General features: G+C 44.4%; 1 protein-coding gene across 4 annotated transcripts in view; it reads left to right on the forward strand.

Annotated features, from left to right (window-relative positions):
* The window catches only part of bcas3 (BCAS3 microtubule associated cell migration factor), a 303,021-nt gene that overhangs the window by 270,218 nt on the left and 10,729 nt on the right, over positions 1-22,074 (forward strand). For all 4 annotated transcript variants that reach the window (XM_070905817.1, XM_070905815.1, XM_070905818.1 and 1 more), the window contains one exon: positions 4,950-5,126. In XM_070905817.1, coding sequence (XP_070761918.1) covers positions 4,950-5,126 — 177 coding nt within the window. The remainder of the gene's footprint in view (positions 1-4,949; positions 5,127-22,074) is intronic.

Consider the following 22,074-nt stretch of genomic DNA (forward strand, 5'->3'; position numbering starts at 1 on the left):
ATATGCCGCGAGTGAAACCGCCAGCCGCTGCGCCGCCCCCGTGTCGACACCTTTATTGATTAAAATGGAAGCGCGTCTAAGCGGTCAGATGCACGTGAGGTGACTGAGATACGCAACCGAAAACAACTCCTGCATAGACACAAATTATCAGAAGAAATAACAATGCAGCCTATAAAACTAGAGTATAATGAAGTATACTGACCTGTATCAAACATTAAGTGATGAAGGGCCAAACCTGTATTATGTAACATTATTTATTATACATCTTTTATACTTGTAGATAGGTACATTGAAAGACTTACTGGTCGTGTTGGTCATTCCTCCTCTCCATTGCTAGCTGTGAAGAGATTCCTTCCTAATGCGATTTCAGTGTAAGCGGTGGAGGAGAACATCCGCAGTCCTCATTCTGCGCTGAACTACATTCACCTTAGGCTAACATGAGGCAGGATGCAATGCAGTTCAACGGCACCCCGAACCACATCGTCCAACAGGAGAAGTTATTGTAATAGCCAATAACTCTTTCAATCTATACATACAAGGGTGTGTAAGATGGACTGCACAGAAAACATTCCTTTAGAATCCCCTGTCAGAAATGTTTGTCTCTGTCTATACGATGTACGGCACAGGAGCGCTTTTTGCCAGCGTTAATACATTTAACTCCAATCAAAAAACAGCTTTTAAAAACATAACTTTTCCATACATTTCTGTACCACAATGTAGTTTCCTTCTCCGGTAGAGAAATTGGGATCTTTTTCCACATTCAAACAGCTTTGAAACTTATGAACATCCGCAGCAACTTTCAGCAGTGGGTAGTTTCAGTCTGAAGCAGTATCAGTATCGGCGTCCAAATACCCATATTGGTCAAAGCCTGGTCTGATAAACTTAAAGCTCTTCCTAACCTTCTGCCAAGCTCTTATCATCCAGAAAAGCCACCACTGTCAAAACCTTTGCTCTGCCTGGCTCACTGGCTATCAGCAGAATACTCTGTGTGTGTGTGTGTGTGTGTGTGTGTGTGTGTGTGTGTGTGTGTGTATACCTTGAGGCCTGGACAATCTCAGCTCCGCTGCAGGCCAGTGACAGGTGCTAATGCTGGGGTGAGAGGCTGCACGGGCCTCCATGCTCCCTACTATGATAACACTGACCGACCTCCAAAAGCATGCAAACATACACGCTCACTCTCTCACACACACACACACACACACACACACAGTGGCTTAGCTTCTCGATAACTTTGCTGCACTTCAGAAGCACCCTGTGTGTGTGTCTGTGTGTGTGTGTGTGTGTGTGTGTGTGTGTGTGTGTGTGTGTGTGTGTTGGATTGATTTTTCAAAGGATTCCCCTTTAGTGCCAGCAGGCCCTCCATCAAAGCCGGCCATGAGAGCCTGTTAGATGTGTGTCTGCCTGCCTGTGTGTGTGTGTGTGTGTGTGTGTGTGTGTGTACGTGTATCAAACAATAACCTCGTGTTTTGCCTTAGAGGTGATATGATGTTATTATATCCTGCACGGCGGTTGATTTAATGCTGGATAACCGGGGTGTGTGTGTGTGTGTGTCTGTGTTTATGTGTGCCTTTCGTAAAGGCTGAATTGAATTTTGTAGCCGTAAAAGGCCCATCTGGACCAGACGGCTTAGTGTTACTGAGTGAGATGTGGCTCATTGCTTATAAAGGTACAACCCGCTAAGCTTTTACATGTCTGCATATTATAAAATTTCATCAGATCAACCTTTTCAAAGCTATCCACACAGGTCTTAGCGCGTGGGTCGTCTTGTAGGGCGTTCGTCGCAATAACATGATGTGGTTTTCAGTCATTTGCTGCAGCACCTCAAATGCTCTGTAACAAATTGCGACACTGTCAAATAAATAAATTATTACATTTATCTCTGACGTTTGAGTCGAGCTAGAAACTAGACTGCTTCAGCATTTTCACCCGGCCGAGTTGTCCCTACCTTCATATTTAGCAGTCACCCTCAATCTATGTTCAGCCGTGTTTTCTGTACTTTCCGCATGCACACACACACACACACACACACACACACACACACACACACACACAGATGCAGATTGTGCACATGGATGCTGGTCTTTCCAGGAAAAGAGGATCTCTCCAGTCCTTGTCTTCACATTTTCCTTTTATGTCATCCTGTCTGCCTTCTCACTGGGGTTTTGCTGATACCCACAAGACCACTAGAGAAACATTCCTGTGTGTGTGTGTGTGTGTGTGTGTGTGTGTGTGTCCACTTTTCTGGGAGTTGGAAAGAAGGAGAGAAAAGTGTCTCAGAGGAGCAGGAATACAGCATGTGTCCTTTCAAGTTTTGTTGAACAAGTATAGCGATTCAAAGATGCAAGGCCACGCGCTTGAATTCAGATTCCACCTCATGACTCCAGGTAGACCCTTCAGGTTTCCTCTAAGTCACTGCATCATGCTGTCATCGGTCGAACTCTGCGGCCCTCACCTTGTGCAGCTCAACGACACAACGACGGCGCATTTCTGGCCGCATCCCAGTCAGTGATGTCGCAACAGGTGTTTACATCAACAGTCAAAGGCAAAAAAAAACCCTGGCGGTTAACAAAAGCTATTGGGGTGTGGTCGAGAAGTGCAACGTGCTTGGAAGTTGCAAGCAACGAAAATGCCTTTACATTTTAATGCAATACATTTTGAGAAATGCGCTTGTTTGTTTGTCAAAGAATATCGATATCAATTTTCTCCGCATGTCCTCTACAGAGATAGTTGCAGGACGCATTCTTTTCATTGTCTGAGTATATTGCGGCCTGTTCAGGCAAACTGAAACCGCTGTAGTTTGAGAGGGAGGGGAAGAGGCCGCCGGATGTTGTGAGCTACGTACGACATGCCGCACGCGCTCACAGGGTGTTAGTCAAGAAATTGCTTGAGGGCTTAAGCTGAAAGCACAGTGGCTCCTTTGAACGCCTTTCACGTCTCAGGGAGCTACGTCAGCAGTTTCCCCCTGTTTCTAGTCTTTGTGCTAAGCTAGGCGAAGTATGTCCCAGTTCCACTGTATATATATATATATATATATATATATATATATATATATATATATATATATACATCCTTGAATGTTTGAGTGTTCCTCAAAGATTTGGTTCATAAACCTTGTGCAGGTCATGAAGACTGTGCTGTCTGTCATGTGTTTCCCGGGTGTTAACAAGGAGAGAGATGCTGAAATTAAAGCCTTGAGGTCATGTGTTTGTTTACTGTTGTTGTTGTTGTTGTTGTTGTTGTTGTTGTTTTTTTAGCGTGCTGAGTCACAGGAGAATTTGCCAGCATCACGGCTAAATCCTCCCTGTCAGCCTTTATCACCCCTTGGTGCTGGCAGGCACAATGACCAAGTCAAATGAACACACTAATAGAATAAACCAGTTGTTTTAGTGTCTGCGTGCCTGCTTGCCTTCCTGGGGCTGGCTTGTCACACACAAACACACACACACACACACACACACACACACACACACACACAGAGAAACAGGTTGCAGACTCTCTGGCTCCAAAGTGCAAGATCTCTCTGATTGCAGAAATTACGGCAGACAGAAAGGAGAAAAGATTAAGGTGCAGTGTAGGTCTGTGTGGATTTGGTTTGACAGGCATGAAGATTGTGTCGTGCTTACACGTTGGTTGTTATGTGTGTGTGTGTGTGTGTGTGTTTGTGTGTGCGTGTTTGGGACTTTAAAGCAGCTGATTTTTTTCCGGACTCCAGTGGGACTGGCGTGTAGTAAATAAATGTACGTTGTGGTGGTAGAAATGTTTGGCTGATGTAATGCACACTTCTTAGCGAGGCCAGTTAAGACAGCCAGTGAAGTCCACTTGTTGAGACAAAAAAAAAAGATGCAAAATGTGGACCACACTGTGTTGGTAGTATATTGCTGTATGACGGTTACTACCCCAGGCATGACAGTTCACCTAAAAAAGATTAAAGGTTTTAAATTGACCTCATCTTGCTGCTCGTTTTTTTTTTCATTTTTCTCGCCCTATCTGGAGCACGTCATCCTTGACTCACGGCGCGCAATTTGTCTGTATTTTCCTCTGTTTGTATTTGACGCATCCTTACGACGATTAAGTCGTTCTGATATGGACATATTTTCCAAGCGACTTTTTTTTTTGTGTGTGTGTGCGGAGGTCTGGTGTGTGCCGCGTTACGTTTTCCTCGTGCGGTTTCTCAATTTCCCCTCTTGACATCGCTCAAGATTCCTCTCATCGAGCCGCTGACCTCTTCATCAGTGACGTACCGCTGGCACATCATCGTCACTGCTGCTGCTGACTCAGAGAGCAAACGGAGTCCACGGTCACTGAGATGCGTTTCTGCCAACACTGTACAAAATGTACCTTTTCTTTTCCTTTTTTCTTTTTTTCTTGGGCGCCAGTCAGGAGTTAACCTGACAAAAGGCACCCCAACAAAGGACGTATGTCATAATCGAGTGCACATGCAACACATAAACCTTCAGAATTACCCGTGAAAAGAACCGAGTTTTCATCAATAACATGTATTAACATCAAAAATAAACAAAGCAGGGCGTGGTGTTGGAACTCAAAAGCTTTCCATTAAACATAAATACTGAGCAAACGGTAACAAACAATTCAACTCAGTTCATTTTTTTTTTTTTTTTTTTTTTTACATAATACAGCTGCACAATGTAAGCATACAGTAAAAGTACAAAAAATAAATGGTAAAGCAATTGAAATGACAGCTGAATAGCAATATAGCCTGCATCACGGCTTTGCTTGGACGGTTTCCTACAATATTTGGTATGATGTCCTAAAGTGTGTTGTGTGATATATGTTTAGAGGACAATCCATGTGGAACTGTTGCTGTAGGGAGCTTTGAGCTGGATTTGGACAGCCTCCCCACAGTACATCTCCAGTGTGCGCTTAACCTGTCGGTAGAACTGCAAACATGCAAAGAGTGTTAATCCTGCGTTTGTTTTTCCTGCGCGCAGGTCCATTCGACGGGCGTGGCGTGACTCTGCTGGAAGTATGTGGTAGCTGGCCGGAGAGCTTCAGCGTGCCGCGGCACAACGTTGGCTCGGCGGACGCAAGCGACGAAGGCCTCCGGGAGAGACTGGCCGATGCCATGTCGGAGTCCCCCTCCAGGGATATAGTGGGATCTGCTACAGGTGAGCAGAGATTGGAAATGAACACACACACACATACAAACGCTTCTCACAATCCAGATGGAATACGGAGACGTTGCCTTCGTTCCTGCTCAGGTTATTCCGTCTATATTTTATATTTTGTTGTTGGTGATTTGACCAAAATGTGGTTATTAAAAAAAAGAAAAACGAAGGATGACAATCAGAGAAATGGAGCTTAAATTGCAAAAAAAAAAAAAGTCTGAAGCGACAAATGCAGCAAAAAGATATCAGACAAGATAAAGAGTCATACAAGAGTTTTTGTCTTCACACTCCGTTTGGTTTGCTTGGTACATTTTCAGTCTGTACATCCATAAAAAAAAAAAACTACTCGCATCTCTTGTCGAGACAAGTCCCCGCTGAGAACACACTCAACTATTTTGCCGTATTTTGTGTTGCTAGGAACAACAGAAGTCAGACTTGAAGGAATTTCCTCGGAGCTTTAAAAACCTTGAAGGTTTAGGGAAGATGTCCTGAAGACGTGGCTTAAGATGCTCCATGCGCCTGAGCGTGGTGATGGCGCATGTTATACTGGCGGGTCTTGCAGCATTGTGTGTGTCCTGATGCTTTCGCAACACAAACGTCATTGGTGATGTGGGTCACTGGGTTTTGTTCTAATTGATTATAAAAACCCATTACAGATGTGCAGTGCAGCTGAGTGTCTTGTTAGGTAGCCTGACTTCCTCACTGTGGCATTACCCAGCATACAGTGCTGCCAGGTCCAGGTCCAGTGATGGATTAGCTCACCACTAGAAGGATGTTCTGGTTGTGTGTGTGTGTGTGTGTGTGTGTGTGTGCTAGGTTTTGGCATATCTGCACATGCCTTGCTTTACTTTGAGGCTTCCTGCCTGCTTGTGTGTGTGTGTGTGTGTGTGTGTGTGTGTGTGTGTGTGTGTGCAGCAGACATGCCGTTGGCCCTGACAGTCCAAATGGTTAACTCGTTTAGGAAGCGGCAGTGCTCTCTGCCCCCCCCCCCTCCTTAAGTGAACAAGAGTTCCTTTGATTTCAATGTGTGTGTGTGTGTGTGTGTGTGTGGAGGTGGGGGGGGGGGGGGGTAGCTCCATAGAAGCAGCCACAGGGGTGTGGTGTGGTGGGTTGGGTGTTGGGGTAGGGGAGTGGGGGGTCACAAGGCCCTAATGGATTTAGCATCGACTATCACCCCCCCAACCATCCCCAGCCATATCCAGTCCAGTCCCCCTCTCTCTCTGTTAGGACTTAACCTCATTTGTAGCCCCTCTCTCTCTCTCTCTCTCTCTCTCTCTCTCTCTCTCTCGCTCTCTTTCTTTCTCTCTCCTCATTACTCCTTTTTACCACCCCCCCCCCCCCCCCCACCCCCCGTCCTGTGTGTGTTTCTTCATTAGATTAGATGTTGGAGACTCCCGGACACTAGTAGTCAGTCGCCTCTTGTTCTTGTCCCCCCCCGCCCCATCACATCGCATCTTGACCCCACCCCCCCCCCCCTTTAATGCAACACAAAATTCATTACTGATCACATTACATCAAAATACACCCGTGATACACACACACACACACACACACACACACACACACACACACACACTGTTTCCTGCGCCTTGAGCTGTGCTGAAGACATCATGCCCAGAGAATGTGATGGACTTGTTGGTTCCTCCATCCGTTCATATAGACAGAGAGGCTTCAGTCTCTGTAGGCTAATCTAATAGCGCAGCACTTCTGCACAGTAACATATAGGAAATGTTCCTGTGTCTGCTGTAAGGAGGAGAGTGCCACGGATGGTTTTTGCAAAAAAAAAAAAAAAAAAAAAAAAGGACCTAGTTGGGTCAGTGTTTTCCATTTTGGTTGCAGTATGATTTATAAATAATATTTCATTAATACTTAGACATTAAAAAAAAAAAAAAGCAGAATTGTAAACCAAAATCTTTAAATCGAAGGAATGCAAAACAGTTGTTGATGTGAAAGCTGCTTATCAAGAGAGAAAAGAAATATTACTACATAAGATAAAGTCAAGATAAGCTTTGTTGATGCCGCGCAGGATTTGAATGAATTGTCATGGTAGTGAAAGTAAAATGCACAGATAAGTAAAGTAGAATACATTATATGGAAATATATATTTTTTTAAAAACAAAAGGTATTAAATACTATATACACCAACATAAATAGTAACCATAAAAAAGGGGTGAGGGGTGGTGACTTGACTTGAGTAAGACAGAAATGTGCAAGTAAATGTAAAATATTTTTGAAAACATCTGTCAACATCAAATTGAGGCCACAGAGGGAGCGAATTGACGCCCAGACACATCTGTTTGAGCTGAAAATGTTTCAACTTGAGTGAAAGGTTTGTGGGTTGTGTGACTCCCCCCTCATGAACGGACTGGAGCAGAAAGGAAAGGGCTGAGGGTGGGTGTGGGGGGGTGGAAGGCCATCATGTGACTTTAGAGTCCGAGACGTACTCAGTCACACAGACGTGAAGTCTGTGCGTTTACAGCAGGCGTATGTACCGTTTGGCAGGGAACACAACAACAGAAACATAAAAACACAGTCAGCACGAGATCTCATATTCTAAAACAGAGCCCCACCCCACTTCGCGCCCCGGAGCTCGAGCTATATGAAGCCCACAGTGATGTGGAGCACCGGGCGTTTCATTCATGTTTTAATTCACTGTGGTATTCCTGCGCAGGACACGCGAATAATGTTAAATGTTAAAAAACGTCTTCTTGGCCCTGACTCCGAAGATCCGATTTCCTGCGGCTTTCTATTGGGGGGGAAAAAAAAGGCAACAGTGGACATGTCATCCCGTCCACACATGATCCACTCCTCCTCGGGTGAAAGTGAGAGAGTTTGTTTTTGTTTTTTTGTGCCAGAGTTGTGGCATTCAATGAATTATTTACTGTTGCTGGGATTTCCATGTTGACATTTGTGCACTTAAAGTGTTTCCATTGTGAACTGAGCTGTACATGGTGTGTTTAAAGGCTCTCTGTGTGTGTGTGTGTGTGTGTGTGTGTGTGTGTGTGTGTGTGTGTGTGTGTGTCTTGGCGTGAGACTTAGATGGGCAGAGGCAGATGGTATCTTGATCAGTGTCTTCATTTGCTGGGAGCTGTGGCCTCAGCGCTTAGACACGCACAGCACAGTGGAGCTGCTAACGTAGACCTTGAACTTGATTGCAAACACACTCTTGCATGCACGCACACACACACACACACACACACACACACACTCTTACCTCACCTATACACACATTTCCCTCATCTGCTTCTCTGCCATATGTTTCCATCCAACTGTTGAGCGAATCCTCTGCAAACTTCTCAAAATGTTGCACACAATCCGTTTCAACTGAGTCTATGTCATTATTTATGTCTGTTATCACAGTTTTTGTTTTTTTTGTCATCTACAAAATCAATTTGCTGTATGATAATTATTACAAAATTGCAAAACAAAAACAAAAAAAGATTTAGATGGAAAGGCAGCAACAAACAAGACATTTCTTCCCTCTTTATGTGTCTACTCACACACTCAGAGGATCTCGGAGCTGGAATGCTCGCTGATGTAACAAATCACCGTCTCTCTGACATTCTCCTCCAGCACACACACACACACACACACACACACACACACACACACACACACACAGACACTCTCTCGCAGATTCACAGGGAAAACAAAGCCTCCAGTCAGGGTAATGGGGCTCTCACGCTAAGGCCGAGACCCAGCGTCGCCAGCTCGGAGGGCAGGTGACACTCGCATAGAGAGATGGACGGATGGACAGAGGGGGGGAGAGAGAGAGAGAGAGCAGAAGATGAAGAGGAGGAGGGGAGAGAGGGAGAGAGTCACTGACGACTAAAACATACTGGGGCTGAAATTAGATTTGGCTCCAATGATATAATGTTGCTAACTAGATTTGGCTTATTGGTGCCTGCCCAACATAAATTCCATTGAAGCCATATGGAGAGTGGACTCCTGCTCAACACGACCCGGTTGCATCTCAGCTGAGAGCTTCTCCGGCTGAGGAACAACGGCGCTTTTTTTTTTTTTTTTTTTTTTACGTCCGCTTACTCGCATCATGTCACTCCACAATATACAATTTGTAGACAAGCGGTGGGGTGTTTTTATTTTGCCTCCATCTTTTGGCGCTGAAGTGCTTGCTGCCATGGTGTCACTGCGTTACGCGCTGAATTAATCAGCCAGAGAGAAGAGCTAAATGAGATATGCCTTGATTTATGTCCTTAGCATTTCCGCTTTGTACCTATGGCTTACAGGGCTGTCAATATCTCCAAGCCGTGCATTTCATCAATATGTGTTTTTTTTTATACCAACCAAGTTCATTAGTGAAGGCTTTGTTTTGGACATGTTCCAGACGTTTCAACGGATGTACCGAACAAAAAGCATAAGCTGCTCTTCCTGATTGCACTGCCTTTTCGCTTTGATTAACTGCAGCTCAGTTCAATATAGCCAATATTTAAATCCGGCATTCCACCTTTCCGTACCACAAAAGTTACAAAAGTGTGCAGTTTAGGTTCAAAACGCGGAGCTACGGATGCACTTGTCTGGCAAAAATAAAAAGCCGTATGTAAATGCGGTGTTCTGTGGTCGGGGTGGATGGACAGGATATAGACATTAACAGATCCTTCATGTACCCGCTGCCGGTTTTTTGAATTTTGATTCCAGAAGTGCCGTTTCTGGAGGGTCTCTTTTTTGTTGCCTTTTAAACTCTGTTGATCCAGAACAGGGTGAGAAGTGCAACGTGCATCCCCGATCGACTTCAACTAAACATGAACTTAATCATCATTCATTTGCTGTTGTTCTTTAACGGTACAGTGAAACCTGTACCTATCCTGTGCATGTTGATATCACCTTAGAAAGCCATCCCTGCGTGCCCGAGAGCTCGGCCAGGATCGTCCCGAGATTGGGTCTAAGCCAACGATCCGTGACTCACAGTGTCATCACAACTCGCAGAGTGAAGCTGGATGGTGGTTGAGGCTAAACGTCCTGCGCTCATGGTGCCGACAGAGCTCCGTTTGTTTTTCATGTTGCCATACTGAGCGGCGCATGTGTGTTGGGTTTAGTGTGGTTGATTGATGAGTTAAGGGTGCCGGGGACCACCCACGCCCACTGGGTCATAACCAGCTCTGTTCGTTGGATCCCAGCTCAAAGAAACTGGGAGTAATAATAATAATAATAATAATAACAATGATAATAGTATGAATCGTAAGACTGTCTGAACAGCACAGAACTCTGTCAACGCTTGACTCAAGACAAATATTTAGTGGAGCCTTATCAGCGCCGAAAGGTTGAGAGCATTTCCCTCTGTGTGTGTGTGTGTGTGTGTGTACAAGAGTGTGGGCGCACGTGTTGGTTTTATTAATTCCAGCAATTTCTTATATATTTTTGTACGGAATGCGTGTGTTCGCATGTGTGTCTGTGGATGGATATGGATGCTTGTGCGTTTGAAGCATATACACGTGCACACACTGTACACTCGTGTGTGTGTGTGTGTGTGTGTGTGTGGATGCACTCAATGTATATGCCAGTGTGTCAGTGTACGTGTGGGCCTGTATTTTATTAGCTACACCCGTCACATTACATGTGTTAGCAGGATTTGCATGCAGGGTCTATACTTGTGTGTCTGTGTATGTACAAGTGTTTGCAATTATTTGAGTTTTATGTGTACGCATGTGTGGATGGATATGTGTTTCTATCAACTACCCAATATCTACATGTGGTCGAATATATATACTCGTGTGTGTGTGTGTGTGTGTGTGTGTGTGTGTGTTTCCCAAACAGCTGTACCCATGCGACCGGCCTGCACTTCCTCTTAAAATGTTATTATTTTTGAGCGAGCAGGCGGTGGGTCAAACAGGCACTCTGACTTAATAATTGGTCATTCGACTTGGTGACATATTGTATGTAGGCTATGGGAGGGCTGCAGTACACTTCTGATGTTATCACTTCTGAGAAAACATTAGCTCTGTGGCCATATGCTGCTCTCTCTGTGTGTGTGTGTGTGTGTGTGCAAAATGTATGAAGGATGAAGAAAGTTTGAAATAGGAAATATAATATAGATGGTTTAGATTGAGGGTTTCCTCTCTAACGCAGAAGCGCGCGCACACATTCGGACGTACGGGTGAACACGCGCGTGAGCGCGGCGGTTTTAGCACTTGGCGTGAAACTATCTTAAAGAGACATCGCAATGTTGCTTATCTCTCTCACCCCATTTACTAATCAATATTACACTACGCAGCATTGTGCTTTAATAGCAGGACTATTTTTCCATTTGGACCAAGTGTTCTTTTTCCATTTGATGAATGTGCACTGTATATTAGCATAACCTATCAGATATAATGCTTTATTGTTTTAATGCCACTGGCAACTGCTGAGAGCCTGCAATCTACCGTATGCATCTAACCGGTGTTGGGCTCCTGACTGGAAAAATGCAATACATTACTCATTACTGTTAGTCATTTCTAAAGCACCATAATTGCTTTAGTTATTAGTCCCTGTGGGCAGTAATTGGTTCATCGACTCATTATTTTTTCTGTTGAATGTCCAGATTTGGTGCTTGTCTTCGAAATAAGCTGGAGAATTTTTCTCCATATACCCTGTGTCTGTGTGACCGATATGAAAACTACTGCTGCCATCGTTTCACTTAAAATGATGAGCTTTTCCACCCCCGGAATGTCGACGTTTGAACTTGATAGGAATAGCCCCCGTTTAGAGAAAGTATTAATTCTACCATTTTGTTACGGTTCTTCGCGGCACTGGGAACCTTCGGCCACAAAAAGTCTGCTTTGGACATTTATGGGAATGGATTTTCCTATTGGCACGTGGCACAGACTTTGAATCTGAGGTGATTTCCAAGGCTTGTTTCTGGTGTTACTGTCTTGCACTGATATTGGGGGAAAAAACTCTCGTCTACGCTCGTTACTGTCACAAAGTTGTTGGGTTTTTTTTTTTGCAATGTTCAACAGTACTTTTTTGAGTCATTTTAAATATCAACAATTTCACGCATACTTGTAGTCACTAGCAGTTAATGATCAGTACATAAATGCACAATAATGCAATTAAAATTAAGGATGACATCATCATGGGTAATGGTAAAGATTAGCATGATTGTACCTCTGCAAAGGTTACATGTCACATGTACCTTAATTAATCGCTGATTTAGTGCACCACCCGGCGAGCATGCTAAGTGACCCAAATCGAACACACCCAGATGTTGTGTGACCAACAGGCACGTGCTGGGTCTCGCTAAATGCTAACATGCTCTGTCGCTGAGATGACTCATTCAGCTCAAAAACATTTTGAACTGGTGGAGTGCAGTGGGACGGGCTGAGTGGACTGGTTATAGGCTGCCTCAGACGAGTACAAAAACAGTTGCTGTCGCGCCAGATGAGAACTTCAACAACCACTTGCCCTTTGCAATGTAGCCTTGTGTGCGCGCACGCTATGCACAGTGCGTACAAACTGTATGTAGCTTAATGTTGCACGCCTTTTTAATTCATTCTAGTTCATTCTAGAAGGACTGCAATGAGATTGAGTTCAATTGTAATTGATTGTCAGTCGTATGCTTAAGCTGCAAACGTCCGTATATTAAAAGGGGAATTTTGTGTTGGTGTGGACGTGAGGGCTCTGTGGTGCAGATCCCACCCGGAGATGGCATGACGTTGTTCCACTTGTCTGCTTACATTGACACGTTAATGCAGTAGCCTAAAGGTGTTCGTCATATAACATTATCGTCATCATATCCACCCTTTGTAAATGTAAAATCTTTACCCGGAATACATTTTGGCAGACCTACTTTTTACTTTTACATTTTTTTACAGTATATATTATAATATATATAAACAGTCTATATTACACTACATGGTTTTTCTTGAGTAAAACGTCTTAAAGTAACAGTACTTTTACTTGAGTAAAATATTCTACTGCTCCCCCTGAGTGCGTCATACCTCAAGGGGTCTCACAGTCCTGTCATTCTACATTAGGTGTCAGGTGTTTGTAACGCACCTTTTTTGTTTCAATGTTACTGCAGGTCTCACTGTATTTGTACGACATTGTGCCATACAATTGCACTTGCTAGAATAACCATGTACGTGCATTGTACTAAGATTCAAGTAGAAATGCATGACACAGACTAATCATCTCCCAATGCGAAGCAACGTGCATTATATTTGACAACTGCGCGGGACAGACTGAAGTATACCAGTCATGCCGTGGCTACTTTTGTATTTATATTTTGGGGGAATACACATTTTTAAATGTAGACTTTCTGTTGGCAAAATCTTTTAATTGAAATTAATATCAGTCTACTTCTTTAACAAGCAGGAAAACCCAAATAGCCTAATAATATCCCACCTTTGGCTATTAGTTTAGACCGGTGTTGGCACCACTGCATCAAAACCGAGTATTCTCTGTGGCTATAGTACAAGTGCATATACTGTGTATTCTTGTCACAGTCAAAAAGGAACACGTTTACATTGACGTCTTGGGATTTTCACTGACCGAAGTAAAAGGTGAGGTGGCAGGTCGAGGCAAAGTAGGAACACTGTGGTGGTAAATTGCAGCACGTCATCACAAAATAATTCCCGGAATGCGCTGAACACCACATCATGATGGTGACGTATGACAGCGCGAGGGTTTCTCAAGCTGGATTTTGTCTTTTTACACGGCCTGGAGTCCTCTGCACTAATGTGCTGTATGTATGTCACTAACAGGTAGTCCCGTTGATCAAAATCAGTCCATTTTGTTATACACAATGCTGAGCGATGGAAAGCCACCAGCCGCATTGTTCAAGTAAGTAAGACGGCTAACACTGAACCTGTGAATGTCCTTTCATCCGAGCTAGTCGTCTGATCACAGACGACATGACAATTCGGACAATCTTACAATAGCTTCAAGTGTGCTTTGAACATGGTGTCAATAGGCTTCCCTTGTCACTGTACCATAAAGGAGCTGATTTGTGTCTGCGTGCTCGCTTGAAGCCCGAAGCCATGCAAACAAGCTGCACATGAATAAACAAAACATTTTCACTTATATAAAAATGAATAGCCTCTTTAAGTTTTGCGATTATATAAATCACTCCATAGAAAACCTCATTAATTGGTCTATTAAGGAAACATGGAAACTAGACTGCGCGCCTGTTCAGGACAGCTGTGTGATTTAATGCTTGTACAATACATCCTGTATTTGAATTGGCCGCGTACTCCATTCACACAAAGCCCCGCTATTATCCGGCCGACTGACTGGTTTTGGCCTTGTTTTAGTACGCTGATACCCATCATAAGAGCAACAACACACAGGGATGGATGGAGGGGCGGGGGTGGTGAACAGGCTTGGAGGTCCCTCTTTTCCTATCAATCAGCGCAGACATCTGCTGGCCTCAGTTCTACACATGCACACAAAACTACACAGATCACACACACACACACATCAACAAAAGCAGCATGCATGCAAGCCTTCTAAGCCCGTGCGGGTTCTCGCAGTGTCATGTTGGCCGGCTAGCAGACTCTCTTGCCGCAGTTCATAACATACTGTAAGCATGCAAACCACAGACAGTTGACATGATGACAGAGAAGTGCACGTTTGGTCAAACTTGACTTGGGTACCCTGTTGTTGTTGTTGTTGTTGTTGTTGTTGTTGTTGTTGTTGTTGAAGTTGAAGTTTAGTTTCCCTTCAATTGTCTATAATGTGTCACCAGATAGTCTTGAATTTCAAGTTGGTCATATAAACGTTTTTGCCTCAACGGGCCCGAGCTGGAAATCGAACCGCTGTCAGGACTCAGCCTTAATGGTGCACGTTGCACCAGGTGAGCCACCGGGGCGTGCCCCCGTGTAAACACAGTTGTTAGGGGACAAAGGTGATCCAGGTTACCCGTCAGGGCCGAAGCCTCGCTCAGGTGGTGCAGGTGGTTGACAAATGACAGGAACAACCAACATAAAGTGTCTTGGTAAGTTGTCCACCACGAGCCTCTAGAACATTCATTCTTCCCGAAAGATAGTCCCTCGTTCGGTGTTTTGATGATGACGATGATGGTGGTGGTGGTGGTGGTGGTCAACGTTCAGTTGAGTTGGGATCTGATGATTGTGAAGCCCGTAGCGTATGATTCACGACATTTCCATCAAGAATTTACAGCACATCAAATGAGAAATGGTGGCCCAGTGGAAGACGAGGAAAAGACATCGAAGAGCCGAATGTGTCTTGCGTTTGGTTTCCTCAAACGCCCTGAACGTAATAGTTTGGGTTTTCAACATGCCAGTCTGGTTTGTCATGAAGCCCTTTTTCAGTCTGTCCAGAAAGCTGGCTGGATAAATAATGAATCAGCCATGCCTTCTCAAAATGCGACTCCAACCACCCACTGAAGTCATTCACTGTCTAACATTTCAATTGGCATAAATGTGGCCCGATCTTTAGCTACCGGCTTTCTCGCAGCTTCCATGTATGTACAGCTGTATGTATATTGTACATAGCATAATTGTGACTATGATCTCAGTGGCCGGCCTAATGTACAGACTGAAGTACTCACGCTATGGACCACACACACACGCACACACACACCATTTGGATACTTGACTAACTCAAAACTATTAGTTAATCATTTTGTGACATGCCCAGAGGGCTATGTTGTCCCCTTGCTTTAACCAAAGAGAGAGAAGAAAGAGAGAGAGAGAGCAAATGAGTGCACTCTCTCCCTGAAAGCTACTCAGCGCTGCCGTGACAGACAGAAAGAACAAACGCAGAGAGGAAGAGAGAGGGGGGGGGGGGGGGGGGGGACGTCAGGGACCGAGTGAAAGAACAGAAAAGGGAATGCGGGGCTGGCTGAGGCCGGAGAGTATGGTGCTGAGAGAAGAGACAGCGAGTGTGAAAGCAGAGTGTGGTCATTATATCTGCCCTTCAGCGCCCCCCCCCCCCCCCCCCCAACTCTCCTCCCAACCTCTCTCTCTCTCTCTCTCTCTCCCTCTGTCTCTTTCTCGCTCCCTCTCCACGTTGCCAGGCGAGAGTTTGAGCATAATGTGCGGCGACAGTGTGAGACGATGAAGAATAATTCCTGTATTCAGAGCCGCCACCGCTCGCCCCTCCTCCTCCTCCTCCTCTTCATTCCCATCCTCCTCATCCTCTCTCTCAACTCCAGTGACAAGTCAGGCCTGGATATCATTGTATCATTTATCCCAGCCTCGCCTCTGCCACTCTGCCTCGTTTGCCCAGAGGGAAGTGTGAAAAGTGTGCGTGTGTGCAAGTGTAAGGGAGTGTGTGTCTACATGTGTGAGGGTCTCAGTGTGTGAATGTAGTTGTGTGTGTATGTGTCCATGCGCGTTAGTGTCACTCTGTGTATGTTGTGTGTGTGTGTGTGTGTGTGGGGGGGGGGGCTCTCTAGCTGACTGCAAATGGGCTTTTGTGGAGTTTTTTGGAGACTGCACTTAACAGCTCGCTCAAGGGAGACACACACACTAACACACACTAACACACACACACACACACACAGGGCTGTAAGGGTTCACAGAAAAGGAGGGCGAGCAAGAGCAGAGTGAGAGAGAGAATTAGGGCGAGAAAGAGAGAGAGACGTGGTGAGAGTGGTGGGAAGCACTTTTTTTTTTTTCTTTTCTTTTTTTTTTAAAGCCCCCGCTCCCGTGTCTGTTTTGGCTCCGTCAGACAACAAGAGGGCCGAAGACACACTTTGTGCAGAGCATCCGAAATGGACTTGTGGCTGAGGGCGATCCACTTCACCCAATCTGCTTCACCACCGGCGGCGGCGGCGGCGGCGGGCACACAGCAAAACACTTGTTGTCGCTTCTGTCGCTCCGCTGACTGGAGCGATGAACTCGTCGGGGTCTGTGACCCGTCACTCAAACGGCATCCAGGCCATTTTCTCCAAACTGTCGCTCCAGCTGATACTAGTGACTTCCATCGCGTGATACTTGAGTGGTTTCGGAGTTCGGACTATGTGGTGTAAAGTTACAAAACGCGCACGGTGATCTTGCACGCTGCACATTGTATACTAACAGTTGCACCAGAGCTGCATTATTAACTTTGTAGATAACATTGCATCAAGGCGCTAGTCCATATTTCCTCTCAAACAACAATTTAGCGTGATGCTAACCAATAGATTTTAAAGGTGAATAAGAAGTGGTGGATTGTGTCTGACCCAAGAGCAGTTAGTGAACATCTATCACTCAAGTCCGCTCTTGATGACGCAACTCGAACCACCACCATTGAATTACCTTCACTCCTTGCTGAAGCAGTGGTTGCTCTTTTGTCAAATGACTTATGGTTTTTTGGTGTCAAGCAGAATTTCATGCAACTATAATACTGTATCTTGTCAGGTAATTTGTCCGTACGTCTTAGGCAGCCTGCATTGGAAATTATAGGAGTCCAAGATTATCCTCTTCTGCAGTCTGCACTCAGACAGGGTGAGGAAAAAATAGCGAGGTTCAGTTCAACTCAAGCTATCTTCAAAGCTATCTCCTCGTCGAAGCGTCTAACAAGCATCTGAAACCCTCCACACCGCTTTGACGCGGGAATTTGGGGGGGACTGTGTGCGAAAAAAGTTGTGGAAGCAGGAAGGGCTTGAACGTCTCTCTCAAAGTTTATTTTTTAAAACGCCGCAGAGGCTTGAGGAGCTCTTCGAAGCGTCCTCTATAAATTCACAGACACCAAACTCATACACAATGCAAAGGAGATGAGATTAAGCGAATGAAGCTGAAATTGTACTTTCTGTGGCCGTGAAGGTCCACGAGGTTTCCGTGAGTGTCTGAGTGACATAAATGTCATTCGCTGATCCCTGGGATCCCTGGCAGCTGATGGGGTTAGGGTTATTTGTTATTTGTCTCTTTCCCCCTGCCGTTCAATGTTCAATGCATGTTTATTTCAGAAGAGTGAGGGCACACCCAAAGGAAACATTTTTGGGGAAAGCTCTATTAATTTTGTTAGTTTTACAGTAGTAGCTATGTAATCCAGCAAACTTTATCGCATCCATTATATTAGAGACGGCTTGCTCACACTGGAACGTATCTCATTTTATGAGATAGCAGCACACTCGGGCACCTACGGCGCAACCAGGGTGTCTGTATTCAACGCCCACGGTCACACTTTAAACAGGTAATGTGTTTTTGGGATTGCATACACTCAACGCACATGTATACACACATTCGGCTCGCACCCTGTCACTCTGACTCTCGTGTATACACATATATTACACACACACACACTCTCTCCTAACATGACCCTGCATGCTTGTGTGTGTGTGTGTGTGTGTGTGTGTGTGTGTGTATCAATAAAATATGGCGACATGAATAAGTGATAGGATACATAATGGAGAGGCAGCTGAGCTGAGCTGAGCCAGGCCAGCTTTCCAGAACACTGGAACTTCCTGTCCAACCAAGCACATGTCTGTGTGCTTGTGTGTGTATATATATATGTATGTGTATATATATATATATATATATATATATATATAATATCGCGAAACGAAGAGAAGAGGATAGATTTAGCAAAAGAGAACTTGAGATTTTGATTACTTTCCAAGTCTGGTCCGGCAGCTGAAATGTGTGTGTCAGCTGTTGGACAGCATTCCACTGACGAGCTATGCTATCAGAAAGTTGTCATCTAGAAAACAAACAATGCACCGACATGAAGTGTCGTGCCGTGAAATTAGCTGTTTCTCAAGACAAGGTCGTCGGTCCAGGGTGTTTCCTCAGTAGTCATATCCGGTAAAAGCATCTGTTGACAAATGCCTTCATCTTTAGAAATGTAACTGAAGCTGAAGTGATCTTAAGGTGATAGTAGTGCCTTATGCCATGACTGCCTGACTGATTTTCAAAGCATATTAGCACACTGGGTAGTAGGCTATATCTTGATGTCTTGAATGAACTTGCTGTTAGGAAAGTATTGAAATGCCTGTACAGTAGTTCCGAATGGCTGTCGAGTAAAAGGCAGCTTTTTACACGATAGTCATTGAGATATCGTGCACGCTTCTGGTCAGTGCACTAACCTTTACATTTTAGTACCGTGGAAACACGTACACAGTATTTCATGCCGCGCCTTCATTCAATTTTTCTTCTTCGTCTAAATAAACACAGCACATACACTAGCAGGGGTGCGGCGTCTTCATTTACTCCTCTTCTCTTTTATTCTCTTTATTTTCATTCTTAGCGCGGTCTCGGCCCGTTTCCAAACTTTTTTTCACTCCTCTCCTCGTTTCCTTCCCTTTGTGCAGACGTTCAGGCCGTAAAGAACCATTCATCCTTCTGTCTTTTGCATTTTGAGAGAGCTCAGGTTCACTGTTTTGGACATATGCGAGATATAATTAGATCTGCCCGCACAGCTGATATTACATGTTTGACTGTATGATCTAACAAGCATTAAAAGCCATACAAAGATTCCCGGCTGGAATCGAACTGGGATCGCCAGGGTCATGTGGAACGCGTCTCAGTATTTTTAAGCCTATCCTGGAGTGAGCGCATAAGTGAAAAACGTGAATATTTGCGATACGTAAAGAGATGAATAATTAAAACCAGAAAGCAGTCTAATCTCAACTCCCCAACATGGAAAACGTTCAGATCCTCGTGAGACACTAACTCCACTGGTACATTCACACTCTATCTATGGTGGAAATTCAGCTCAGCCGTGATTTACGCCACATTAAAACAATTAGAGCCGACGTATGAAAAGCGTCTGCCTCGTGTTGATGCCGTAGAGATAATGGCGTCTCTCCTTCCCGCTCCATTGTCACTCAAATACAAACAAAAGCAATACAAGGACGTCTTATTCAGTAATTAGGAAATTCATCATCCTAATGATGAGCGCAATAATCCTCCGGAACCAAATGACAGTCATTTGAAAGGGAGATTCTTGCACAGGATAGCAAGAGCTTCCTTTTACATATTATATTTCAAGCTGTGTCGAGCCTCTGATAGCCTTTGGATTGGTTGATGACGTGTCTGCTGTAGAAGTTATCATTTGTCTCAGCTTGAATTTAGTGAGAACCAAAATGTGATAAACACAGATATTAGTCATTGCGTATATGTAAGTAAAACTAAAGGTCATAAATATATCAATGTCATTACACTGGTATATAATATACATATATATCTACAATATACTTGTATATAATTGTTTGTATGTAGAGTATAAGAGTGACTATATATAATTATGTAACATGTAAAGTAAAAGTTTTCTACACCTCACTACAAACCTATATCAAGAAACAAAAATAGCCCTCATGCATGGCCTTTCTGTCCTTTGTGCACATGGCTAATCCAGAATCTATATGATATGACGCAACATCAGAATTGTGAGCGTGCACCCTTGCTAGGTTGTTCGCGTTCGGCAGCCTTCCGACCTCCTGCTCTCTTGACCCGCATCTAACCTGTTCAAAGAAAGCACAGAAAGTGCACTTGCTTCACATTAAGGCAGACAAAGGAAATCATGCCTCTTTAAAGTTCAAACCCCAGGTCAAAAGTTGACCATTTTCTAACCGACAACGAACTTGCTGTTTATTCAAACCCAAGAATGATAGATTTGTCCTCTCGGAAAACAGCTTTTCTACTGTATATAAAGGCAATCCATATGTAATGGAGGCTCCTCTTTGTATCCAGCTTTTCAAAGGACTCTGCCCCTTTATACAAACCTTTTTACCTTTTGACCCTTTGCCGACTGTACGCACTGTCTGTGTGTGTGTGTACTGTATGTGTATTCGTGTCTCTCAGGGTTAACCTGTACACAAGTACCCCTAGTACATTGATGTTGTGCTTAATGGAGCCTTGTTCTTCTTCTTACCAGCTCTTCAGTCCGACACAAGTTTGCTTTCATTTGCCGCTGTTCTGGTTTCACACTTTCTCCAAGAAAAGCGTCGCAGATACCCCCCCCCCCCCCCGTGTGTGTGTGTGTGTGTGTGTGTGTGTGCGTGTGCGTGTGCAAAACAGCATCAGATTCAGTCATGTAACTCTGATGCGACTGCAGAGACGACTGTATCATCGAGACATCATCAATCCAGCTAACGTCAGACTTCTGGCCCGACGTGCACATTCGAATCTATTTTTCCAACAGTGAGTTTTGTCAGCTTTGGCCGTCGGGGGCATTGGATCGGAAAACACTTACATGTGTCATTCTGGACAAGCAATGTGTTTTTGTGTTTAATTCAGAGGATTTGTTGGGTGTTCCATACAAAAATGCGTGAATATGCTGAAAGCGGCAGGGTTACAGCAGTCAAGACAAAACAATGATGTAGCAGTACACATAAAGAGTTAAGAAAAAAAGCAAATACAATTAAAAACAAAAAGAAAATGCCATGAATAAAAAGCAATCAACAAGAACAGAATCAAATCTGAGACTAGAGACTGAACTATAATTCAGACCCCAAACATTGATCTGTAATAACATAAGTAATAACATGATTCTCCTGGTCCAACAATAAAAAAAGTGTGACACCCAGAAGCAGACGTGCACATGTACTGTATATGTGAGGTTTTTTTTTTACCACTGCTCCGTGACAATATTGGCCACCAACACAGAGCACAGCAGCAGCCCTAGCTGGCCCTTACCTTACCTTGGCGTGGTTACGGGGCTGGTCGCATAAGTGATGTGATGATGAGCGACAGCCTCCTGACACTGTGCTGTCCATCAGCTTCCTCAGCGGACACCAACACCGGCAACCTCTTTCAGCTGAGACCAGCCCTCCTGTCCAAAACCATTGGCAGGGGTCGCCCAGCACGCTTGTCAAAGGACATCAAACCATATGTATGTGTGTTTGTGCGTTCAGGTTAGGATGTTTCAGCGGTCCGCAGAGCGGGATCTGTCCTCCACCATAGGCAGTTTGCTGAAGTGCTTGCATAAGTAGAACTATTTGAATGTGCTTACTGTTGATGCATTGTCTTTTTAAAATGCTTATGTGAGCCTCAACATTTTTGATAAATGTAGAAAAGAGATTGGGTTTCCACGAGATGACAGAGGTAGCTGTTGACTGCTT

This window comes from Enoplosus armatus, chromosome 5, assembly GCF_043641665.1.
Source record: "Enoplosus armatus isolate fEnoArm2 chromosome 5, fEnoArm2.hap1, whole genome shotgun sequence".
In the NCBI taxonomy this organism is placed as follows: domain Eukaryota; kingdom Metazoa; phylum Chordata; class Actinopteri; order Centrarchiformes; family Enoplosidae; genus Enoplosus; species Enoplosus armatus.